The following is a 22,509-nucleotide window of genomic DNA, read 5'->3' on the forward strand; positions in this document are numbered from 1 at the left end:
TCTGTTTAATGTTTGTCTGTTAGGATCCCAGTGCCCAGACAACAATTCATTGTATATTAAACGATTCTGGTTATATCAAGTTCCCTGTTGAGCTATGTATACCCACAAAGTGTGATTAGTTAGACTTAATTAGTATTATTCATCTCATCTACTCAAAGCCTCTGATATTAAATGCAAAAGTCAACTCTAAACAGACAGTTAGTGATGATTAAATTCCAGTCAGCTTACTCTTGCTATGTCTTAGCAGCTGACTCACTGTGTTTATAGTAACTGAACCTATGTCTCAATAACATGGAAGGTGTCCTGGAAACCAAAAGTGTAACTTGGGAACAAAGCTTTAGGCTACTCTTATGTGTCCTAAAATGGCTTATTTTTGGTTTCAGTATCCTGCTGCCTTGATGAACCTGGGGGCGATCCTCCACCTCAACGGAAAGCTGCAACAGGCTGAAGCCAATTACCTCCGAGCACTTGAACTGAAACCGGATGACACCATCACCCAGTCCAACTTGCGTAAGCTGTGGAACATAATGGAGAAACAAGGCCTGAGGACCATGAGCCCCTGAGCTCCCCCTGCCAGCCCACCTGCCATCTGTACGCCAGACCTGGGGGAAAGGACAGCCTACATGATCCTTATTCGCTCTGTTCATCCAGGAAAGACAGAATAGACTCAGGGAGGAAGTTGGCTCAGAGAGGCCATGACTGTGGCGCCCAGCCCTCCTAATAACTCCTGAGCTCTGCGTACAACTCAGGCCAGTGGCTCTCCTCAGAAGCATTGCTCACAGTTTGGCCAGCAATACATGGTGTTTGGACTCTAGAACTTTCTCAAATTGAGTTCTTTCACAGGAACCACGTGTGTGTTTGTTTGTTTTCTCTTATACTTTATAACCAGAGCACTTGAACTTGAAGTTAAAGTAGGTACATCCTTCAACATTTGTGATGAATAAGGGTTTTTTAAATAACCAGTTGCAGTTTAAAGGGCTGGGAACATTGTCTCAAAGCAGTGTGAGATAACATAACAATCTCAGCACACTGCTTTTACCATCTATATTTAGATAAAGAATTTGGACACCATCCAAAATCACCATATGAAGTCACAAAAAACTAAAATTCTATCCTCAATTGGTTATACAGTAAGTTTCTCTTGAAGGTATTAAAGTAGCAAAATCACTCCAAACCATTTGTTGAGGATGTCCTATTATTTGGTGAAAACTTGAAAAAGGGATTTTTTATTTCTTAGCCATTGCAGCACAACGGTAGCCTTGAAAAACCTCACAAAGGCTGGACTTTGTCAAATACAGTACTGTATGTTTTGGCAGGAAAATTCAAAAGCAAAGGAATTGGGACTCCTTTCAAATTGTAATGCCTTAATGAATAAAAAAAGGTTTGAATCTCCTCTGGCATTAAGTAGCATTCGGTGGCATTTTTAATTCTACTGCTTATTCTTCTGTACTGGCAAGGGAGCCAAGTTAGAATGCTAACTTGTTTGATGACAGCAGTATGAAGCTAGGAATGGAAATAACAAAGAGGCAATAGTTTTAGGTAAATCTATAACCACACGCCTGAAACTTTTTCCAGTGTGCAGAACTGAAACTGAATTAAAGTTCTTCTAACCAAATACAAAAGCAATGCCGGTGCAAACCTTCATTGAGAGATTCATCATAGAGCAATGCTCAGGCATTTCACGTCTGACAACATCTTTTAACGCCTATGTTTTTGTTGGAATAAAACTAATTACATTGTGTTTTGTATAAATGAATCCTAATATATTCCTGCATTGTGTACAGTATACAGAAAATCCTGCAGCAAAAAAGTAGCCAAACATAAAGTGGAAGCTCGGAATCTGAGCTTCTGGTTACATGAAGTATTTCCCATTTTTTCAAAACTCAGTCTTAAGGTCTCCTTTTGTATATATTATGTGTAATTAACATCTATTTGTTTGTTTGTTTATCAGCATACATCAAGTGAGACAGCACCTTGCGGAAAGTAAGACTATGTACAGTATTTGTGATTATTTGTTTGTTATTGGCCACACACCTCAACAAATATCTGTGTCCTTAGTTTATACATAGTAAGTTATTGCTTTGTGTTACCTTAGCAACAGAACCAGCTGGCACTGTGTTTTTTACATGTAAAAGGAAGATAGCAGATGTTTGTGATTATTGATTGGGCAATAGTTCCAATTACAGTTGAGTGATTCATTATTGGTGGATACAAATAACATCTAGATCTATGTGTTACATAAATGTCACTTACAGTCACAATGGTGTCAACACAGCTCTGTAATTGACTGTGATGGTCACTAGTGATATGTTTATGAAGATAATCACGATTCACACTCATTCCCGCCCCCACACCTCACATATCCTTTAGTCAAAGAGCTCACTCAGTCCTCCTGTGTATATAAAGTGTTTATGAACAGCTGCTTGAGTGAAGATGTAAAGGGGGAAAAAAAATGTCACTCTGTGTCTCTGCTCAGGGATCTCAAGCGGTGGGTTATTGCAGAAACTTGTTCACAGAGCGTTTACTAAATTAAAGATTTATTTTTGAAAGATGTCGTATTTGTATAAATTATCGAGATTTGTAGCCTTTTCCTCCTTTTTGTAATATAAAGATGAACAATGTGCCAGAATAGACTTTTTTCCTTCACAATGTTGCTTTTTTTCCACAATAAATGTATGGTGTTCTGCTTTTGTTTTGATTCCTGTGCAGCTTCTTTTTTTTCCGAAGTAGATGTAGAATGTACTTCAAGTGGATCTTTAACATCCACCGCCTTTCCAGTAACACACATTCCCTTCACACTCTGTAGCAGCGTCTACAGCATACGGTAAATCAGATTTCCTTTATATTCATGTGGGATAGCAGACTTAATGGGGTGGTCTTGCATGCTGTGGAACAGGTTTTACAGGGCATTTAAAGTTCCCCCCTGCAAATTTGCAAAAATGTGTCATAAAATCAACTCATATGGATCTCCTTCTCTTTGATCCTTGAACAACAAAGAAGACGTGTAAATAATTCCATATGGAAAGGGTAGCACAGTGTCTACATATGGCTGGTGTGTTTCGATTACAGCCGCCCCCACAATTCAGACCCTGCTGACAACCAAAAAGCCCTTCCCTTAGAGCGAAGCAGTCTGCCTTGTGATGTTTCTCACATGTGTACATTGAAGGTCTGCTCCGATTATCGGAGCTCACCACAGTGCCCAGATGTCCTTATTGCACTGGAATGCGCCGAGGCTTCCTGACCTGTCTGGTCCGGTTTGGTTCTTCTTCTCATAACACAGGTGTGCCTCACTTATCTTGACAAACAATGAAATAGTGAATCTTGGTGGTTTGTTGGGGTGTGAAGTCACGCGACAAAGGCAATGTGCTCCAATTCCTTGCTGTACACCTCTGTTTTTTTTCATATGATGTTGAATAGACTGCTGAAAATGATATGACTTTGCACGCAGTATTTGCACCAGTAGCAGAGGAAACTATTTAAGTATTTTGCTGCCAATTATCACAGACATATTCTTTGACTCGTCCTAAAGTATATTAATGGAATTGTCAGTAAGTCCACTTCCTTGGTCCAGCCTAAGATATCTCTGCAACTATTGAAGAATATCTATATAATTTGGTAGCACCATTTGTAGTCCGCAGAGGATGAATCAGAATGACTTTTCCTTTGATGCTACCAGAAAGTCAAAGTCTTCCCTTTACTGTATCTAAAAAATACCTTTCTACTAGAAAGATTGTCAAACATTTTGTAGACATTCATGGTTTCAAGACTATATACCCCATGACTTTGGCGATCCCTTCATTTATAGTCTGGAACCAAAAGGCCCATATTTGAGGGAGCCAAACAAGGCACATGGAAGTGACCCTTCAATTGTAGATTTGAGTTAAGTATCTCAACAATAGTAGACGGATTGTCTTTGAATTTGATTCATGTCCATTCATCAGAAAGTTTGCATATCAATCATGAGGATAAAGCCAGTTCAAATATGCATTTTGTTCAAAACCCAAACATGTAGACAAGTAAACCTGTTTTATATGGGTTTGTTTTCTTAGGGAGGTGTAAGTCTTGTTGAAAGTAAAACCTCTTTCACAGACAGGGTCTTTGTCCTATGGTCTTTAAAGTCTAGCTATAATATGTATGAGTTCAGCTAAAACACTTGTGAGCTCTCCTTAAAGGTCCCATGTCTTGACCATTTCTACTGATCATAATTCCATTGTTGAGGTCTCCTAGAATACATTTACATTGTTCAATGTTCCAAAATCACATTGGTTTCTCATACAGCATCTCTGTATACTATGTGTATTCACTCTGTCCTACACGCCTTGTTGGAGCTCCTGCCACTAAAATACAGCAACACATCTTTGATTCATGTCGTTTATAACTGGGAGATTACAATTATTATTAACCTGTTAAGCAATGGGCCTGTTTTTCAGGTCTCAGTCTCGAAAATGACATTTCCAGAACAAATGACCATAAATACACTTCTAAAAGGGGAAAATTAATAATCTTTTTTCTCAAAGTAATGATAAACCTGTGAGTTGGATGTAGAAAAGTCATAATCAATATAGATGTTTTTTATTTTAAAGAAAATTCAGATTGAACATAGCAAAAAACTGTAAATGATAGTGTCAGTCCACAAAGATGTTTTTACTTATAGTGAAAACTACCCTTGGATGATGGTTAGGTAGACTAAAAGCTTTAGGAATCCAAAGTACAACATATAATAAGCACCCTGTATCAAGATTGATGCAAAACAAGTGAAATGTTACAAAACAAATGTTTTTTTCGGAGTAAAGGATGGCAGAAGACACTACACTACCCAGAATCCCCAGCTATCGTTTAGGACTACACCAGGTGCTCTGTCTGACAAGCCCAGTTATCAGTTATCAAGCTCTGTGATTGGTTGACCTCCAACTGCATTCCATTCATTCCAATGGCTGGCGTCTATGTCACGTGATCTTCAAATTTCTCCCTGCAGAAAAAAAAAACATGGCCGAACTTCGTTTTATTCTCGGTGGAAAATGCCTATTTTAAAGTTAGTTTGGCCATTAAAATGCGTTTTGATGTCATTTGATGCGAGAAATATGAGTTGTTATTTCAGATTATGTGTGCAGTGGATGTACATGATCTTAGTTTGCTAGTTATTACGAAGATTACTTCAGGAAATTGTGTCCACAACGTTTTCATTGTTACCAAGGTGGTTGCTAGGGACGCTGGTATCGATATTATTTCTGTTATGTTGTGTAACTGTTTAATGGTGTTATCTTTATTGCTACCCCCTTCCCCGTCAATGTATAGTGTTGGTCCACAGCGCAAACGTATTTAACAAAATCTGTATCTAAAATTGTGGCATGGATACGTTATTTTCCCCTGTGCAATTCTCCATTTACTCAACAATAATACATAATTATCCTTGTGTTTATTTATTTGTTTGATTAATAAACACAAGTTGGAATCCGTCAGGACCGAGGGTCGGAGCAGCTCATTTGTTTTAGAGAATATTACACCCGGAAGTAAGTATTCTCTCCGCTTCGCTTGGCCTAGTCCTCAAGCTCTGTGATTGGAGAGTGTGCTCCGAGGGTTACGCCGAGTGTCGAACAGCACTTGAAATGGGAAGGAACCAAGGAAGACTGTCCAAAACTGGATTTGAACGGGTCCCCCCCGTCCCTAGAACTACACATGCTGGCTATTGTGTTTCGCAACATGTTCTCTATCTATGGCACGTCTCTATTGGGAGTTGTAGTTTTAAAAGACGTTTTCGTATTTCCCATAATAAGAAGTTGCCAGTATTAAACTGTGTACATCCCTGGAGGTTTAGGGGATAGGAAACACTCAAATTTAAAACATATACTTAATAAATGGGTGAAAATTGCTTGTGCCCATAATGGGCACCAATAATATACCCACATGCCAGCTAAGGTCAAAAGAGCTTTATTTAACAGCTGGTCTTATGTCAGTGACCCCTCCTGTTGTTCATTGATAAGCCTGAAACATGCACTTGTCAAGGTTCAGAGGCAAATTTTGCAAATATGGCAGTAGCCATCGATCATCTTAAGATAAGATATACTTTATTGATTCCAAGTTGGAAACATTTGCGTTACATCAGCATGTGTAACAGTTGTAAATATGCAGTGGTGTTTATTTGTTAATCATTTAGTACAATCACACAAATTCTGTGTTTTATATTTAATAATTCTGTGTTCTTTATTTATTGATTGTTCAATACCTGACAAGGCCGGAGATGAAATATCTATATACATCTTATAAGAGTATAATACATGTGTATAATATCAGTTAAAATAAGTGCTTCAACATAGTTAACATCGCTGGAGGTTTGCACAAATATTGATAGATGTCTTGTAATGCACTATTGAGGAACCTGCGACCCAAGTTTTTCATTCATTGCATAACTACACCGTTTGTGTATATGATATATCAATAAACCTTAGAAAATCTTGAAATCTTGAAAGGGATGTGCAAAATAGTCATTATATACAGTCATTAACTATTAGTATAGAATAATGAGTAATGAATATACTTTATAGGGATCCTATTAATATCTAATAATAAAAATAATGAAATTCAATAACATGCTTTAACCACTAGGTGCACCTTTATGGTGTAAATACAGCCTATCTACCAATTGGATCAAATATAAAAGTCAGCCGAATTGGTGTTGATATTGCAAGGAGACGTATTGTGTGAAAAGAAATGTAAGATGTTGTTTAATTGCTGATATATTTATGATCCATGTCACGTTTTCAGTGTTGGCGGCAGTTCCTCATGTTTGTCTAGAAGTCTTCTCATCAGGGCTCTATAAATAGAGAACTACGGCAGATATGTAATATTTAATGCAGCCGAACCGTGTATTACAATGTCGTTATGTGATGACTTTCAAAGAGAAAAGCAAGCAGACTCGGAATAAAGTATTATTTTATTTTTTAAAGATGTTTTCGGTCTGTTTCCGGTATTTGTTAATAACGATGTGACGTGAGACTGGAATTGCACAGAGGAAAATAACGTATCTATGCCACAATTTTAGATGCACATTTTGTTAAACTAATACGTTTGCGCTGTAGACCAACACTATACATTGACGGGGAAGGGGGTAGCAATAAAGATAACACCATTAAACAACATAACAGAAATAATATCGATACCAGCTTCCCTAGCAACCACCTTGGTAACAATGAAAACGTTGTATGGACAAAATGTCCTGAAGTAATCTTCGTAATAACTAGCAAACTAAAGATCATGTACATCCACTGCACACATAATCTGAAATAACAACTCATCAAAACGCATTTTAATGGCCAAACTAACTTTAAAATAGGCATTTTCCACCGAGAATAAAACGAAGTTCGGCCATGTTTTTTTTTTCTGTAGGGAGAAATTTGAAGATCACGTGACATAGACGCCAGCCATTGGAATGAATGGAATGCAGTTGGAGGTCAACCAATCACAGAGCTTGATAACTGATCACGGAGCTTGTCAAACAGAGCACATGGTGTAGTCCTAAACGATAGCTGGGGATTCTGGGTAGTGTAGTGTCTTCTGCCATCCTTTACTCCGAAAAAATATTTGTTTCTCCGAATCGAAGGGGAAAAATACAAAAGCATTGCACACAATTCAAACCAATCAATGTTGTGTAATTAACAAGGATAATCTGGTGTTTTTTAGTCGATGAGTAGTGCAGATATCACTGTAAAATCAATCGACAGTAAGGGGAATACTTACTTCCGGGTGTACAATTCTCCGTTATCCAATGGGAATGGACGCTCACATTGCCTTTAAGGGCAGCCGACACAAACGAATGCCGTGCTTCCCTGACGTCAAATCCCGCCGCAGATGGGAATACATTACAATCAGTTGAAAGCTTTTTGCGTCTCTTTATGAAGCTGAAGGAGCCTAGGAGCGTCACAACTGCACGCCACGGGACCCTGACCAAGCGCCGCCCCTGGACGATTATGGAGTGAGAGTGTGTTGTCCAATTCCAGTTTTGGATAATCTGCCATGGTTCCATTCCATTTCAAAGAGCTGTTTGACTCCCCTCTCTCCGGCAGAAACAGGAAATGCCTTAACGGCCTAACAACGGTTTCAAATCAGCATCTCTTTGACAAAAAATGTAAATGAATAACTCAAATAAAACTCCAAACATCTTTAATTGTGTTTTTTGTAAAGCTCTTTTAGTTTTAAACCTGATGTTTATAAGCTTCTTAGTGTTTGCAACAGTCTGTAAATATACACAACTTTATAATAAAATGCACACATTTACCTTTTTCTAGACTAAACACAGGTATGTTCCTAAGTTGAAAAAATATGAGGTTATCATGAGGTTGTTAACATCGCAATTTATCACTATCGTTTAGTGGTTTTGCAAAGAATTAACCACTCTGTGTTTGTACCATTCTGCGTTGAAGTACCTTCTCTTTGCCCAAATAATCTACTAGCGGTCTCCTTTTTTCCGATAGTTAGCTGTACAGTAAGGTGACCAGATTTTCAAAATTAAAACCGGGGACATTTTGAGTTTTGCCGTCAATATATCATTAACATAACCAATTTTCTTCACTGTTAAAGAAAAAAGGGGGACAATTCTGGTTCAATGTAATTCGTACATTTTAACTGTTGGAAACAAACAGAAGGACTAGCTCATATATGAGACTTCAAAGGTCTTTTATTTTGAAACTGTACATCAGATTGTCCTGATTCTCTCTGAGTGACTATATGGGGTGTTCTGCTATCACCCTGGAGTGAAATAAATCTTTGATAATTTGACAGTTTTTTATTTATTCTTGTATAAAAACAGAAGGACGATAGCCCATATATGAGATTTCAAAAGTATTTTATTTTGAAACTCTACATCAGAATTTCCTGATTTTCTCTGATGGACTAGATGGGGTCTCCTGCTATCACCCTGAAGTGAAATAAGTATTTGATTGACTTCGAATGACTCTTTGATTATGGACAGTTTCCATTAAATAATAATCAAAATATAGATGTACAATAGATCTAATTTGAGATTTTAAACAGCATACAATTTAAATTGTGCTTCAGAAAGTAATGTTATTTTAGGAGTGCTGAGAGATGGTGTCAACATCAATTGAAATGAATCACCCAGTGGAAATGTTAGATATGTCTTCATAACTGTATCCTTACATTTTACATTCACTCAGTTATAATTTGGTAGTTATACGTAGTTTGTTTTAATTTATTATCGATCACATTATATAGTACATATTTCTTAATTTAAGCTCCAGTATATATGAATATGTTTGGTGGGTCATTCCTAGCATTCGGTGCCATTTAGGTCCCCACCACATTATATCATATATTTTGTATTTAAAAAGGTCTAATGCTTATTTTTTAAAAGCTTGGTTTTAAATGTGTATACCCTCTACCATAAAACAACAATGTTATTTAGCCAGGATATTAAAAATTCTAAATAATTACTCTGATTTTAGCACAAGTAGGCCAAATTGCTGTGTCCCCAATCATGTTTGCTCAACGTCTGTAACAGATATACAAAAAGAAATCAAAGAAATACAAACAAAATTCTACATTTTTGTGAGTGTTGTATGACCCTTTTGCTAATATTCCTCACCAAATTGAAATTGTTGTTATTAATTCATTTGTATTGAAAATAAAGTGTGTGTCCCCTGTTTGAATGTCCCCCCTGTTACTCTGATTTTAATCCCTCTGGACACGCCCCTTTACTATTCTACTATTTGTATGACTCAAGAAGAAGGATACATTTTGAGTGGGAAATAATCTTCAAGAAGCAGAGTGAATGCGTTCTTCCTTCAACGTTTTTCTAATGTTTTAAAGAACCTAACTATTGCGGTAAACTAAAGCATAAAATGTCCACCCTGTTGTTCTCATTTTTAGTGGAACTGATCATTTGTTTTACATTTAGAAAATATGGTGAATATATCTATCAAATATATGTTTCTGTTGTCACCAAGTGCTAGCTTGATTATCATCACACATGTAGCAATAGCCAAGTTTAGCACAAAATGTCCACCCTGTTACTATTTTTCACAGTAACAGGGTGCACACACAGTAACTGGGGATGGTAAAAAAAAAAAATGTAAGCATAATATCCTGAGCTTGACCAAAATATTTTTCTTATACTTTAACAAGCCATCAGTCAGATTCAATTAAAAAAAAAACATGGAAAATTAGGTTTTTTATTTTTGAATACCCTAGCTGAAATGGCACCGAATGCTTGGAATGACCCTGGTGTGTTTTTTTAGGTATATTTGTTATTGACCGAGTAAACGCTTTTATTTTGAAGGCAGTTTTTACAGGCCTCTACCGTAATGCATAGGATATTCGCGCACCGCAATACAACGTGTGGGCTGGCTTGACTGTGTTTTCCGAAGTGGGGGCTGTTGACCACAGTCTGTTTACCCAGTGTTTCCTGACATAAAACGTTTTGTTTTACCTTGCTATGTGTTTTTAACGTATATTAAAAAACGGGGACATTTCCGGGGACAGTTTCAACCGGGGACAGGCTAATACAAACGGGGACTGTCCCTGGAAAACGGGGACGTCTGGTCACCCTACTGTACAGCTTTACCCGCCTCAATGTCCCGACAACAAACCTCCATGCAGATGGAACCAGCCTGTTTCGGTTCAACAACGGCGGCGGTGGGGGCGGCGGCGGTTTTGACAGTTTCTGCGGCTGCAGAGCTGCTGCTTTTGGGTTCATCTGGCTTCGCTGTTTGAAGAAGGTCCAGGATCCGGAGATGTGGATGTCAGGGATGTGACCATCCAGTTGTTAAAGAGCAACTTCCAGGTTAAAGACACCTGTGAATAAATGTGTAGGAAAATGATGAATACACTAGATTTTCAAAAAAATATAGGCCTACAGAAATATACACTCCAGTGACATCTGGCGTCGTTTTTGTAAGAAATGTTCACTTCCGCATAAAAAAGCCTCGGCACGTGACCTCCCGCGTGTGACGTAACATGGGGGAAACAAGGGGGAGAGCGGCCAGTGTAACGTATTAATAAACATGGATCCTAATGCTAGTTTCGACACAGAAGAAGTTGAACATGAATATTCAAATGCATATGACGGACCACAACCTTATAATTATGAGCCTGCTAGGCGTCCAAGAGACCAGGAGCAGCCAAGGATTAGAAGAAATAACGGCCATCGGAGAGAAATTGAGCTGTGGTGTGAGGAGAACCAGTGGAGAACTGGGCAGCTATCTTGGTGAGTGACCGGCGTTAGCTACAGAATGTTAGCTAACGTCACATCACAACATTGTGAAGTTAGCTATCATATATCAGGTTATAACTAAAGTAGCATTGATAATATAGTAACGTTACTGGCAGGACTGTTGATACTGATCCATAACAGAATCTAATGCGCAAATATCAGCCGTATCTCGCGTTACCTAATGCAACTCCACACTACGGTGCTGTGTACCAGAGGGGAGACGTGAGATACGGCTGATACTTGACGATCTGGCGGAGAAAGGTTGTGGAGCCTCCGTTGATATGCCGTTGTAAATGGCTTGATGGAAAGCAGGTGTGTAGTCGGGGAGGGTGCACAGCTGATTGCAGCAGGTGAGTGGAGGTTGAGCCGGGAGCCAGGAGTGACAGCCACCACGCACACACAAACAACACAGACAGGGGGAAACAAACAAACACAAAGGAGACGGCTGGAGCAGTACAGCCACCACAGCATTAACTAATGCAACTCCACACGATGTCTTACGGTGCCGTGTACCGGAGGGGAGAGAGAGAGAGCAGCGAAGGGGGGGGGGGGGGGGGAGAGAGAAGTAATACGGTTTCCTGAGAAAGCTGTGGAGAGTATGTGCTGCAGGGAGGTGGATGCAAAACGCACCCAGGAACGAACGCTTGCTCCGGTCCTTTTTACTGTGGACTCGATGTCCTGACAGGCTGGTATTTGTGCAACCTGCTCAAACACAATACTGCACCATGATTACAAATGGTGAAATACAATGTAAAACTACCGAAAAATACCAGCTCACTAACACACAACCGCTCAACTCAACGCAACTACTAACTATACCCGCGGTCAGAGAGCGGAGATGTTTACCCTTTGTGATGTAATATGACGCGTTTGACGTATGACCTTAAAAAAAAAACCGTTTTTAAGAGCAGAGCTCAAAGTTGCTCCTTTCCCTCTGAATTCCTGCCCTTGTGTCTCGTAAAACATATCAAATCCTACATTCACTTTTTTAATTGTAATTTTCAAACAAAGTTTAAGCATAAATGTAGAAAAAAGAAAAACCTGCAAGATGCTCTTCAAATTTAAATTTAGATTGACTGTATTTAGTTTTCTTCTGCGCTGGTTCTTCTGACATGTTTGCAAGTGTATATTCTTTCTATCTAGGTTAACGGCTGACACACACAGAACAACGTAACTAATAAAGTAAACAACGTAACAAATAAACAAATCTAAGCTTTTTTATTGGTTGTAATTTACATGGATACATTTGAATGGTGTGACAATGTCCTATTTGATTGGGTTAAAATGTACATAATTATTCTTCCTGTTATGTCTGCCTGCTTTATTTTACCTAATGCAAAGTGACCTGCTCCATCGAAATCAGTCGCATTGACCCGAAGACACATTTTGATTCCTAGCTTTCTCATGATATCAGGATTGTTTTTGTACTCCAAATATTAAGCAAAATATGTCACATTATATAATGACTGTTACAGAGTCATCATTTTGAGAAAAAGGCCTTTAAAGTTTTCTCTTCTCTGGAATCCATCGATCTGATTGATTATTAGCGGAGTAAATTATCAAAATACTACTGAGGGAATATATTTTCGTTTGGATTACTGCACTCACGGGAAACACTGGATGTTGTTATGCTTGTTGTGACGTTAAGACTCCGTTCTCCGCTTGTAATTATGCCATTACAAGCTTCAAACCTGTATTTATCATCTGAATTTGCCGAAACAAGTTTAATATTCTGAAAGCCAAGACTTTGTTTATTTGAAATCAGGTGAAAACAAACTGTAGCGGATCCTGCCGTGTTATCTATGATTACTATGCCTTACATTCTTAATTTTAGCGGGAGGGAGGGGGAGCGGCGCTGCGGAAGAGCAGAGTGGCCAGTGAGAGGCGAGCTGTGGTCTTCCCTTTACAAGCTTAAACATATGCGTGTAGCTAATGAGATTGAATATATATAACAATAAAAAATAACAAAATATACACAGCTAGATCAGATCGCGTTTTAGATGCGATTTTACAGTAGAGGGGAATTATTGAAACAGGATTTGTACAGTGTTCCACGCCGCGTGAATATACGTGTGTGTTTGTGTATTTTTGCGTTTGTGTGTATTGTGTTTGTTTCCCGGGGAAAACACTCACGAGAAACACCGGCTGTTGTTATGCCTTCAGTGACGTTAAATTACTCCATTCTCCGCTTGTAATTATGCCGTTACAAGCTTCAAAGTTGTAGGCCTATTTATCATCTGAATTTGCCGAAACAAGTTTAATATTCTGAAAGCCAAGACTTTGCTTATTTGAAATCAGATAAAAACAAACTGTAACGGACCCTGCCGTGTTATCTATGATTACTATACACCTTACATTCATAATTTCAGCGGGAGAGAGGGGGAGCGGCGCTGAGGAACAGCAGAGTGGCGAGTGAGAGCTGTCAAGCTTCAAACATGCCTGTAGCTAGTGAGATTGAATATAACAATCAAAAATAACAAAATATACACAGCTAGATCGCATTTTAGATGCGACTTTAGAGTAGACGGTAATTATTGAAACGGGACTTGTACAGTTTTCCGCGGCATCTGCTGCAGCAAAAATGTGGGGCAGGGCTGAAAAGTGGGGGGGCCAATGGCCCCCTGGCCCCCCCCGCTTCCGGCGCCCTTGGTCGATGCGCAAGCTGTCATCCAAAGAACAGGAGGGTTTAGCTAGCGCCTCACTGCAATCTTAAAAGGTTGTTTTCTCAAAATGAGTTTTTTCTCCTACTCTGGGTTCGAAATTTCAACTTCAGTAGCACGTAGATACACCAAACCGTCCAGTTATATTCCTATCAATATCATGAAGGCTTTTACAGAAGGGTTTGTTCATATATCATTCATAGCCTGAATTATACAACATTGTATACCTAAAAACATGGCAGAAATTGATATTTTAGGGCTGTTGACAGTATTTTCTGATTTATGGAGTGATAAAAAGAGATATCCAATATCCCTTCTGTAAAAGCCTTAGATACTAATATGACTACAAAATGAAACAAGAAATTTGAACCTGGCTTTATCCAAAGTTCAGATTTTGATTCCTGAAATGTGTTAAAATATGCACATATTTAATGAGATAATGGAATATTTGCATATTTAAACATTCTATTTCAGAAAACTTGTAATACAAAAAACAATTGCCTTATTGTAAGTAATTACCGGATACATTTCTAGCTGATACCTTTAAGTTAAAAAAATTACCCTATTCACCTGGGGTGTCTCGCCTTAAACCAATCAATACTGTGTAATTAACAAGGATAAACTGATGTTTTTTAGTGGATGAGTAATGCAAATATCACTGTGTAATCATTTGACAGTGAGGGGAATACATCCGGTTTTATTATGAAAACTTCCAGACCGGAAAAACTGTTTTCACCCCGTGAGGGTTGACGCTAACTTTACATGGAAGCTGCCGCATAGACACGTTATCCTGGCGAGACCTCAAATCATCTTCGTAATATCTATCACACTATAGATCCTACACATCGACTGGACGTGGAGTCTAAGAATAAAATATACACTTCTCGCTAGAAATCGAATCAAAAAGGATTTTAATGGCCAAACTATTCCACAATTTAGGATTTTCCAGAGAGGGTTATTTGTGAATAAACGTCCCTCCGGAGCGTTTGCAATCAACGAGAGCATGTTGTTTCTTACACGACTACTAGAGCACCTCTAGTGGTCGTGTAAGAAACAACATACACTTTAAAACGTGTCTGGGTCGTAATAAGGGCTTGAACAATCGGCCTATATGGTCGTTTTTTGTAGGAGCACAGGCTGCCATCATTATGTTGAGCAGGAATCTGAACTAGTGAATGCAATTCCTGAAGAAATTGCTTGTGTGAATGCTTCATGCTGAAAAGCTGACGCTAAACTGCTATGCTGAAATGTAATGTGTAAGAAGAAAGTGAAGAATTTAGAATTTAGAAATGATACATGAACACTGGGGGCTTGAATGTGTGATGAGAAAATTAAATAAAATAAAAAGGCTTGGAAAAGCAGCAGAATATTTTAACTGCAAACTTTTGAACTAACTTGATGGCGAATGATCTGTCGCCATGCCAACGGAAGTTGATAACATCCCATAATACGCTTAGATGCGTTGATGGCTGCATCGATACCAAACCTGTGAAGTTTTGGGCCGTTTAGAGTATTTTCACTAAAGTTATGAGAAAACCGTGTTTCATGGCGAGCATTGTGTTGCCATGGCAACGTCATTTGAAAAAATCTCAAAACTGTCCCGTAGATGTCTTCACGGCTGGACTATTAGCACACATGAGAAGTTTGAGCACTTTTTGAACATTTTCATAGGAGTTATAGCGACATCGCCTTTTATGGCGAGGGATACGAATCAGATTTAAAAGTTGTTAAACATGAATAATGTCAGAAATACATTTTACATTTTATTTTAAAGTTGGAATGAGGTTTCTGAGTGAAAGTATGAAAGAGCAGTTAGCAGTTGAAGTTGCACGAAGATTGTTCAAGTCTGAAGAGTTTCTCCATTGACTTCCATGTTAAATAAATTATGGGATGTATCTCTGGAATTATGAAAGTTATGAATAAGAAAAGTTATAGCCATTAATTCCGGACCGAACTGAACGTTTTGATGTTTGAACGGAGTTTCTGCGATGTGGAATGTGGGAGAAGAAGATAACCCTGCGGAATAATAAAGAATTTTGTGCGTAGCATAACAGATAGTTGGAATGCTGTATCAGCATTCCCACTAAATAACCTACAGTACAGTGAACATACTAGAACCAAAACCAGGGATTTACATTAAATATTTAGAAGTTCACATATTTTCTTGTCAAAGACTTGTATTTACATAACCTAGAGTGGGAAGCTTCTCCGTTATGTAGGAATTATATAAATAATTCAAATAAATGTGGCAAAGGCTCAAATGTGTTGAACAACACATTTGTAACAGGTTTGTTAATTGGCCAACAAATATGAACAGTTGGAAGATTGAAAATGGGATTATTATTATTATTATTAGGATTATTTGTAGGTCATTGAAAAGTAGAATCATTTAGAACGATGTGAACATTGAAGTTTCTATTTTAGAAAAACTGACACTGTGCATCGCTGGTTTTAAAAGTGATTTAGAGTCACGTTTAAAGATGTGCAACACTTAAAATGGTTATAAAGATCCTCTGAGAGTGTGTCATTAGTTAGCTCAGGGGTTGGCAACCCGCGGCCCAAGGGCCGCATGCGGCCCTTTAAGCCCTCTGCTCTGGCTCCCTTGAGCTTAGACAAAAATAAGAAGGAAATAAAATAAAAGTATTTGTAGGACTATTTATATTTTGTTGCACGGTTGAAAATGTTTCGTATCTTGTATTTTGAGGTGATACTGTGACACATAAATAAAAAACAAAACAGTTTTAATTAGGTCAACTAAAATATGCGTCACATCCTGCTACGGTCCCGCGCGAGCGCCTTTTCTTGGAGGCGCTCGCGCGGGGACCCCCGGCTCGATGAGCGAACTATGGATAAATCAAAGAAAAGTACCGGAGGAACACAGGATTTAATTCTGTGTGGACAGAGTTATATGCTTTCACAGCAAACGATGCTGGTTTACCGGTATGTTTGATATGTAGAGAGAAGTTGTCAACGGTGCTGCAGCCTTTACGTATCGAGGAACAACAAGGGAGAGGAAGACAGCTGACAATCTTCAGTCATAATTCAATGGGGTATGTAATTTATTTCAGAAAACACTTTTTTTTATATTCCATGGAATGCTCTTAACGTCCCGATAGCAATGAATATATTAAATGCTTTGACAATAAATACATACAACAATTAATCTCTGGAAGCCGTAGCGCTGTAAAAAGCACGAACAATCATTTTAGCCGGCCCGGCTAAAGTAACTGGATGGCCTACCTGCCTGTCAGCCTTCCATCTGTGCACAAACTTATCTCGTGGCCTCATTGATGATGCGCGTTCGTGTGTGTTGGAGGAGGGAATGTGTAAGAAAGTCTGAAGGAAGAGGCCTATTTTTCCCGGTTGTGTATTTTCAAATTCTAGCGCACACGAGCTGGTTTCTCCGTTCTTACCTACCCTACCTTTAACTCTTTTTAGGGTGCAGCTATATGTTTTATTTATTTCAAAGTGGGCCCATTTTAATAATATTTTTTTTTCCTTCAAATGTGCAGAGGACTCCCCAAGTGCTGTGTTTCATTTATTTTAAAGTAGGCCTGTGTATTATTTGTAATTCTCCTTATAGGAGTTATTAGTTTCTTATTAGAGGTTAACAGTTGTATATAATGAAATAAATAGCCTAATAAATGCAAAAAAACTGTAGTTTTTTTCTGATTTTCCTGATTTTCCTGTTTTGCGGCTCCAGACAAAAAAATGTTGGGGAAAAAGGAGCAAAATGGCTCTTTTGGTCAAAAAGGTTGCAGACCCCTGAGTTAGCTGATAAAATGTTAGGGATAAATACCTTGACATATTGACTACAAGAGCTTGAATCAAACAAGCAACCTTGTATTTGAAAGATAAACTGACATAACAACAGTCGCACGTGTTATATAAGAGGTGTGGCTGAGTACTTTTAAAGGGTTCACGAATAGAGGGGACTTGAATGTGAAATAAGAACAAGAAAATAAAAGTCTAAATGCATGAAAAAGCAGCAGAATATTTGCACTGAAAACTTTAGAACTAAAAGCATACGTCACCAATAATGTCTCAAATATGTGGAACATGTTGAAGTCAGTATGAAGTCTCCATCAGACGGAAAATAATAGGCTGAGACAGTCTGTTAAACTCTAGTGACCACGTCATTAGTCTGCTGCTCTAATTATGTCAATTGGAGTTATGACATCATCGTGTTCCATGACACAGGTGTTTATATTTGAGCTAACGACGTGTCCAGAGATCAAAGGTTTCCATGGAGATTAGTGAAAGGAAAGCATTTTCATTGTTCTGAATGAGAGATAAACCTGTTACATGTGAACGTTTTGTTGAAGAACCGTAAGAGATATCGGTGAAATTTCAAAGCGTGAAGCATGTCAAGGAACTTGAGCATCTGAAGTGTAGTTTTTGTGTACTTTCGGGTTAATAATGTGGCCTTTTTGGCAGATTGATGTTCGAACGGAATTTCTGCGATGTTCAATGTGGGAGAAGAAGCAGCGCAAAATAACCCGGCGGAATAATAAAGAATTTTGTGCGTAGCATAACAGATAGTTGGAATGCTTTGCCAGTATTCCCACTAAATAATAATAAATGTATGTGAAGGAATATCGATATGCAAAGAAATGTGATACTGGTTTAGAACTAATTTAGAAGTTTATATTACATTCTGCAAGGTACATTTTTCTGAAATGTCCTCCAAAAATGTTGATGTTGAACCTGAATACTTTCCTTTACATCTGAGCTTTATTATATCACAATGTTCAGATTTTTTCATGCAGTTTTATAAACCTATCCTACTCCATTTGCATCCATAAGAGTTCAATCCGGGATGTTGTGTTATCATGCTTTTGATCTGACAAATCTGATCGCTGTTTTCAAGCAAATATATTTTGGTATGTGCTGATGAACTATCACCACTTTGATCTGAAGTTCCTGAGCCGGGCGCTCACAGCACCCTGCCAGCTTCTGTAGAGTCGACTGCTGTGCGTGATGCTGAGAAGTCCTCCCCTCTGGACCCAATATCCACTGTTATTACTTGATAAAAGAAGCATTAAGTTGAGACTTTGCTTGATATTATTGAAGTGTTTTGATGTCCGGAAAGGAAATTGTCTTTCTTTAGCGATGTGTTGCTATATATCTACTGTAGCCTCGAGGAACAGAGGCTAAATCTTTTAAATTCAAGGAGCTCATTAGGAAAAGGCAAAGTTAAGACGTGGGTGTGCGAGCCTTTTCTTTTCACACAATTGTGTCAGTCTTTAACACCACTCTTGAAAAAAGTTGAGGTAAAGTAATTCTTATTATATACTTTTTTTGATGGACTGTGACATTTCCATACTGACCTCAAGACGAATTGGGTTATTCAGCTAAAAGGGTAGCACAGCAATGATGTTCTATTGATTTGTTCCATCGTTAGATACACATTTTAATTTGTCCAATATGACCAAATTGCCTCCACTGTACCGTAACAGGCAATGCATGCTAACATGGTCAACAAATATGATGAACATCGTAAACAATGTGTATAGGCCTAAGCGTAGTTTGGCATTGTGAACATGTTAGCATACTAAAGTTAGCATGTCGCTCAAAGTGTGCCTAACTACATACTTACAGAACAGATTTCTTGGTCTTGTTCATTTGTGAATTTGCCTTATTTTACATTTTCGGAGTATGTGGGTGACAATACTCTAGGAAACTCAATTTCTTACTTATTTGCATATATTATGCATTAAAAAGTCATAATGAAAGCTTAACAAACGCCCAAATCCTTCCTCATGAATCCTGGCCACATTCATTTGAGTTTAGTAAAATGTTGACACATTCATCAAAAGGACACTGTCAGATCAGCTCCTTCCAGGACTACTTGTACATGTTGATATGCAGTGTTATAACTCTAGGTTCCAGTGCCAATGCTCACCCGTCAGTACAGACATGTAGGAATCCTCTAAAAACCCAGTGTATGCTCTGCAGATATTTGTTTTTAACTACTTTGTTCTGTTTCCCTGTTTGCATTTTATTCCCACATATATTCCCGCTTGTGTGTGTGCTCTTTTATAGGTGGTCATGCTTGTGCAGGTGTACAATGTTACCATGAAAAAGGAGTCAGAGACACAACCCAGATCCCTTTCTCCCCAAAATGGCCACCCCTGAGGATTTACAGAGCTCTATTAACAGCCAAACCCTGGAGACCTTTTGAACACACCGTTTTGTGTGTGTTTTTGGCAGCTGGGACCGACACATCTCAGGAAATGGCTCCATTTGTTTACGTCTACAGACTCTACACTGACAGAATGCACTTTATCTTCCTTCTGCCCTCACTGATGTGGAGAAGCAGTGTTTGCAGTTACGTGTATGCACGGTGTGCCGTATGCCATGGTAGCCAGAGAGAACGCAGGTGCGGCCTGTGCGTATCGCAGCGTCAGGATTGATTAGTTCCAGAGACAAAGACAAGATGTGAAGATCCAGCAGCATACTGTCAAAACAACTGGCTTCTCTACACAGCTGGGATTCCATGCATGCTTGGGGGTGAACTCTATGGGACACAATATATATAAACTCTAGGTAAGTTTTGTGTGATCCAATGTGGGCTCAGAGTTAGGCAGAAGATCCACGCCAACAGAGAAGACTTATTAATTTGACCTGTACAGAGAGGTGATTCCAGGTGATTTAACACACACTGACAGCCATAACGGAGGTCCTCAACCGTGTGAGCAACAATGCAGGTGGACACATTGCATATCTGCATGTACAACTGAGTTTCATCAAATCATTTTAACAGATGTAATCGGGTGTCACACATTCTTGTAAAGGATTTTATCAGATTTCATCACCTATCAAATAAATACCAATGTGGGGTCTGGGACACACTGAAGGGGTCGAAAATATAGTGAAGAACATTTGGAAAGTATAGAAATGGACCTACAATATTGAGACGTGGAATTGGGACCCTGAGGACATAGATTTACTCCCATCAATTAGTTTTTTGTCTAACTAACTTTTTACATTTATGTATTTGACTTAGCTTCAAATCAATTTGCAACACAATTGACACATTTGAGTCTAACTGCAACTCTCCGCGGATTTTCTACGCGATTGTGCCAAATTAGACTTCTGGAAAGTTGATATATTGCTTAAGATTTCAAGGCCTTGGTTAAAATGTTTATCACTTTTATTTAATAGCCTTAATGAATTTGTTCTGGAAGGATACTGAAAGTCAAACATAAGTGTTTTCTTTGCTGATTTTCAACTTCATCATGTCTTTCATTCCATCTGAATGCAGATGTGTTGCTTCCTGAGTGCTTCCAACTGATGTTGCCAAAGGCTCCTCACTCCAATCTCTGCTTGCTTCAGCTCGGCTCTGTTTGTATACACCATACTTTTAATTAATTCCTACTGGTGAGTTATTTGCATGTTATTTATCATTGGTTGTGTTTTCACACTGTTCTGACTTATGCAAAAGCAGAGAAGGTGTCTACCACTTAGTCTGACTGTTTTGTAATCTCCATTTTCCCTTTCACGTAAGTGTTTCTGACAGACCTGAATTTACTCACACCAACAATCTTAGCAGTTGTCGGTCTTGTTGTCAGGCTGCTCTCTCAACACCTGATGAGATGAATACAAAGCCTGAAATGGTAATGTGGTCCAAACAGGAAGAGTGAGGGGAAGTGTGACAGCAATGGAATTACAATGATACTAAAAAGAACAATTCTTGAAATAGTGCAGTGGAAAAAACGGCGCAAAAATATTTCAGACATATTTTGCAATTCAGGCTGTGACATACGACCATCAGCTTCACTGCAATTCCCACAACTCTAACCTGATTTTTAGACTTTGTGCTATTTCAAAATTGTATGGGAACAAACCAATTTTTCATCAGAACATCCATTATATTAGTTACCAGGAGATTAATGACGCAACTACAGAGCCTTTACATATGGGCAGTTTTCCCATCTGTCCAGTGCTGTGGCCATGTTGATAGAAAACAGCAAACCCCTCATCCTCACTAAAACACAGACTGCACTGCTCTTTCCATCTTTCATCTCTTTGTTACACAATCTTTATAAAGCTCCAGCTCAAATGGATCAGAGAGCCAAACATTACAACATAAGCACAATATCTTAATGCCAATGGCCATCAGGGGAGGCTAACAAGAGTTAGACTGTATATAGACATGGATGAAGTCCCTATGAGGTCACTTATAGTTTCTGGAAATCTGAATGTAAAGCTCAAGGTTGGCGGATTTGCCTGTTTGCCATTTTGGTCGTGAGGACTCTGCATAACTATGGTCAATGCAAAAGTAGGCAAAGAGGTGAAGCACCAATAGAGCTGAGTTGGCCCAGATATTGAACGCTAGCGACTAGTGACTTTAATAACATTAAATTAAGTGAAAAAATATATAAAGTCTGAAACCTTCTCTTGTCCCAGGCTGTAAACATGTTTATTTCTGCTGTAAAGTTGGTCATTTTAAATAAAGGTCTATGGAAATTGCTTTACTTTTTTGAGCCAGCCTCAAATGGCCCTTTGAAGGACCTCCATTTTTGCCAATTCTGCGTAGGCTTACATTTTTGACACACATAATGCTCCTCATCAGTGAAACAGTGTTGAATTTGCAGAAAAGATTTCAGTATCTCATTTGGA

At 38.6% G+C, this 22,509-nt stretch overlaps 2 protein-coding genes across 2 annotated transcripts in view; one reads left to right on the forward strand and one right to left on the reverse strand.

Annotated features, from left to right (window-relative positions):
- tmtc2b (transmembrane O-mannosyltransferase targeting cadherins 2b) overlaps nt 1-2,692 on the forward strand; it is a 108,815-nt gene extending 106,123 nt beyond the window's left edge. Inside the window, exon 12 of the mRNA XM_079681032.1 lies at nt 384-2,692. Coding sequence (XP_079537158.1) covers nt 384-563 — 180 coding nt within the window. The 3' untranslated portion in view covers nt 564-2,692. The remainder of the gene's footprint in view (nt 1-383) is intronic.
- Nucleotides 1-22,509, reverse strand: part of LOC307039189 (uncharacterized protein) — a 69,707-nt gene that overhangs the window by 40,536 nt on the left and 6,662 nt on the right. The gene's annotated exons all lie outside the window — the stretch shown is intronic.

This window comes from Notothenia rossii (genome assembly GCF_949606895.1).
Source record: "Notothenia rossii genome assembly, chromosome: 5".
NCBI classification, from domain to species: domain Eukaryota; kingdom Metazoa; phylum Chordata; class Actinopteri; order Perciformes; family Nototheniidae; genus Notothenia; species Notothenia rossii.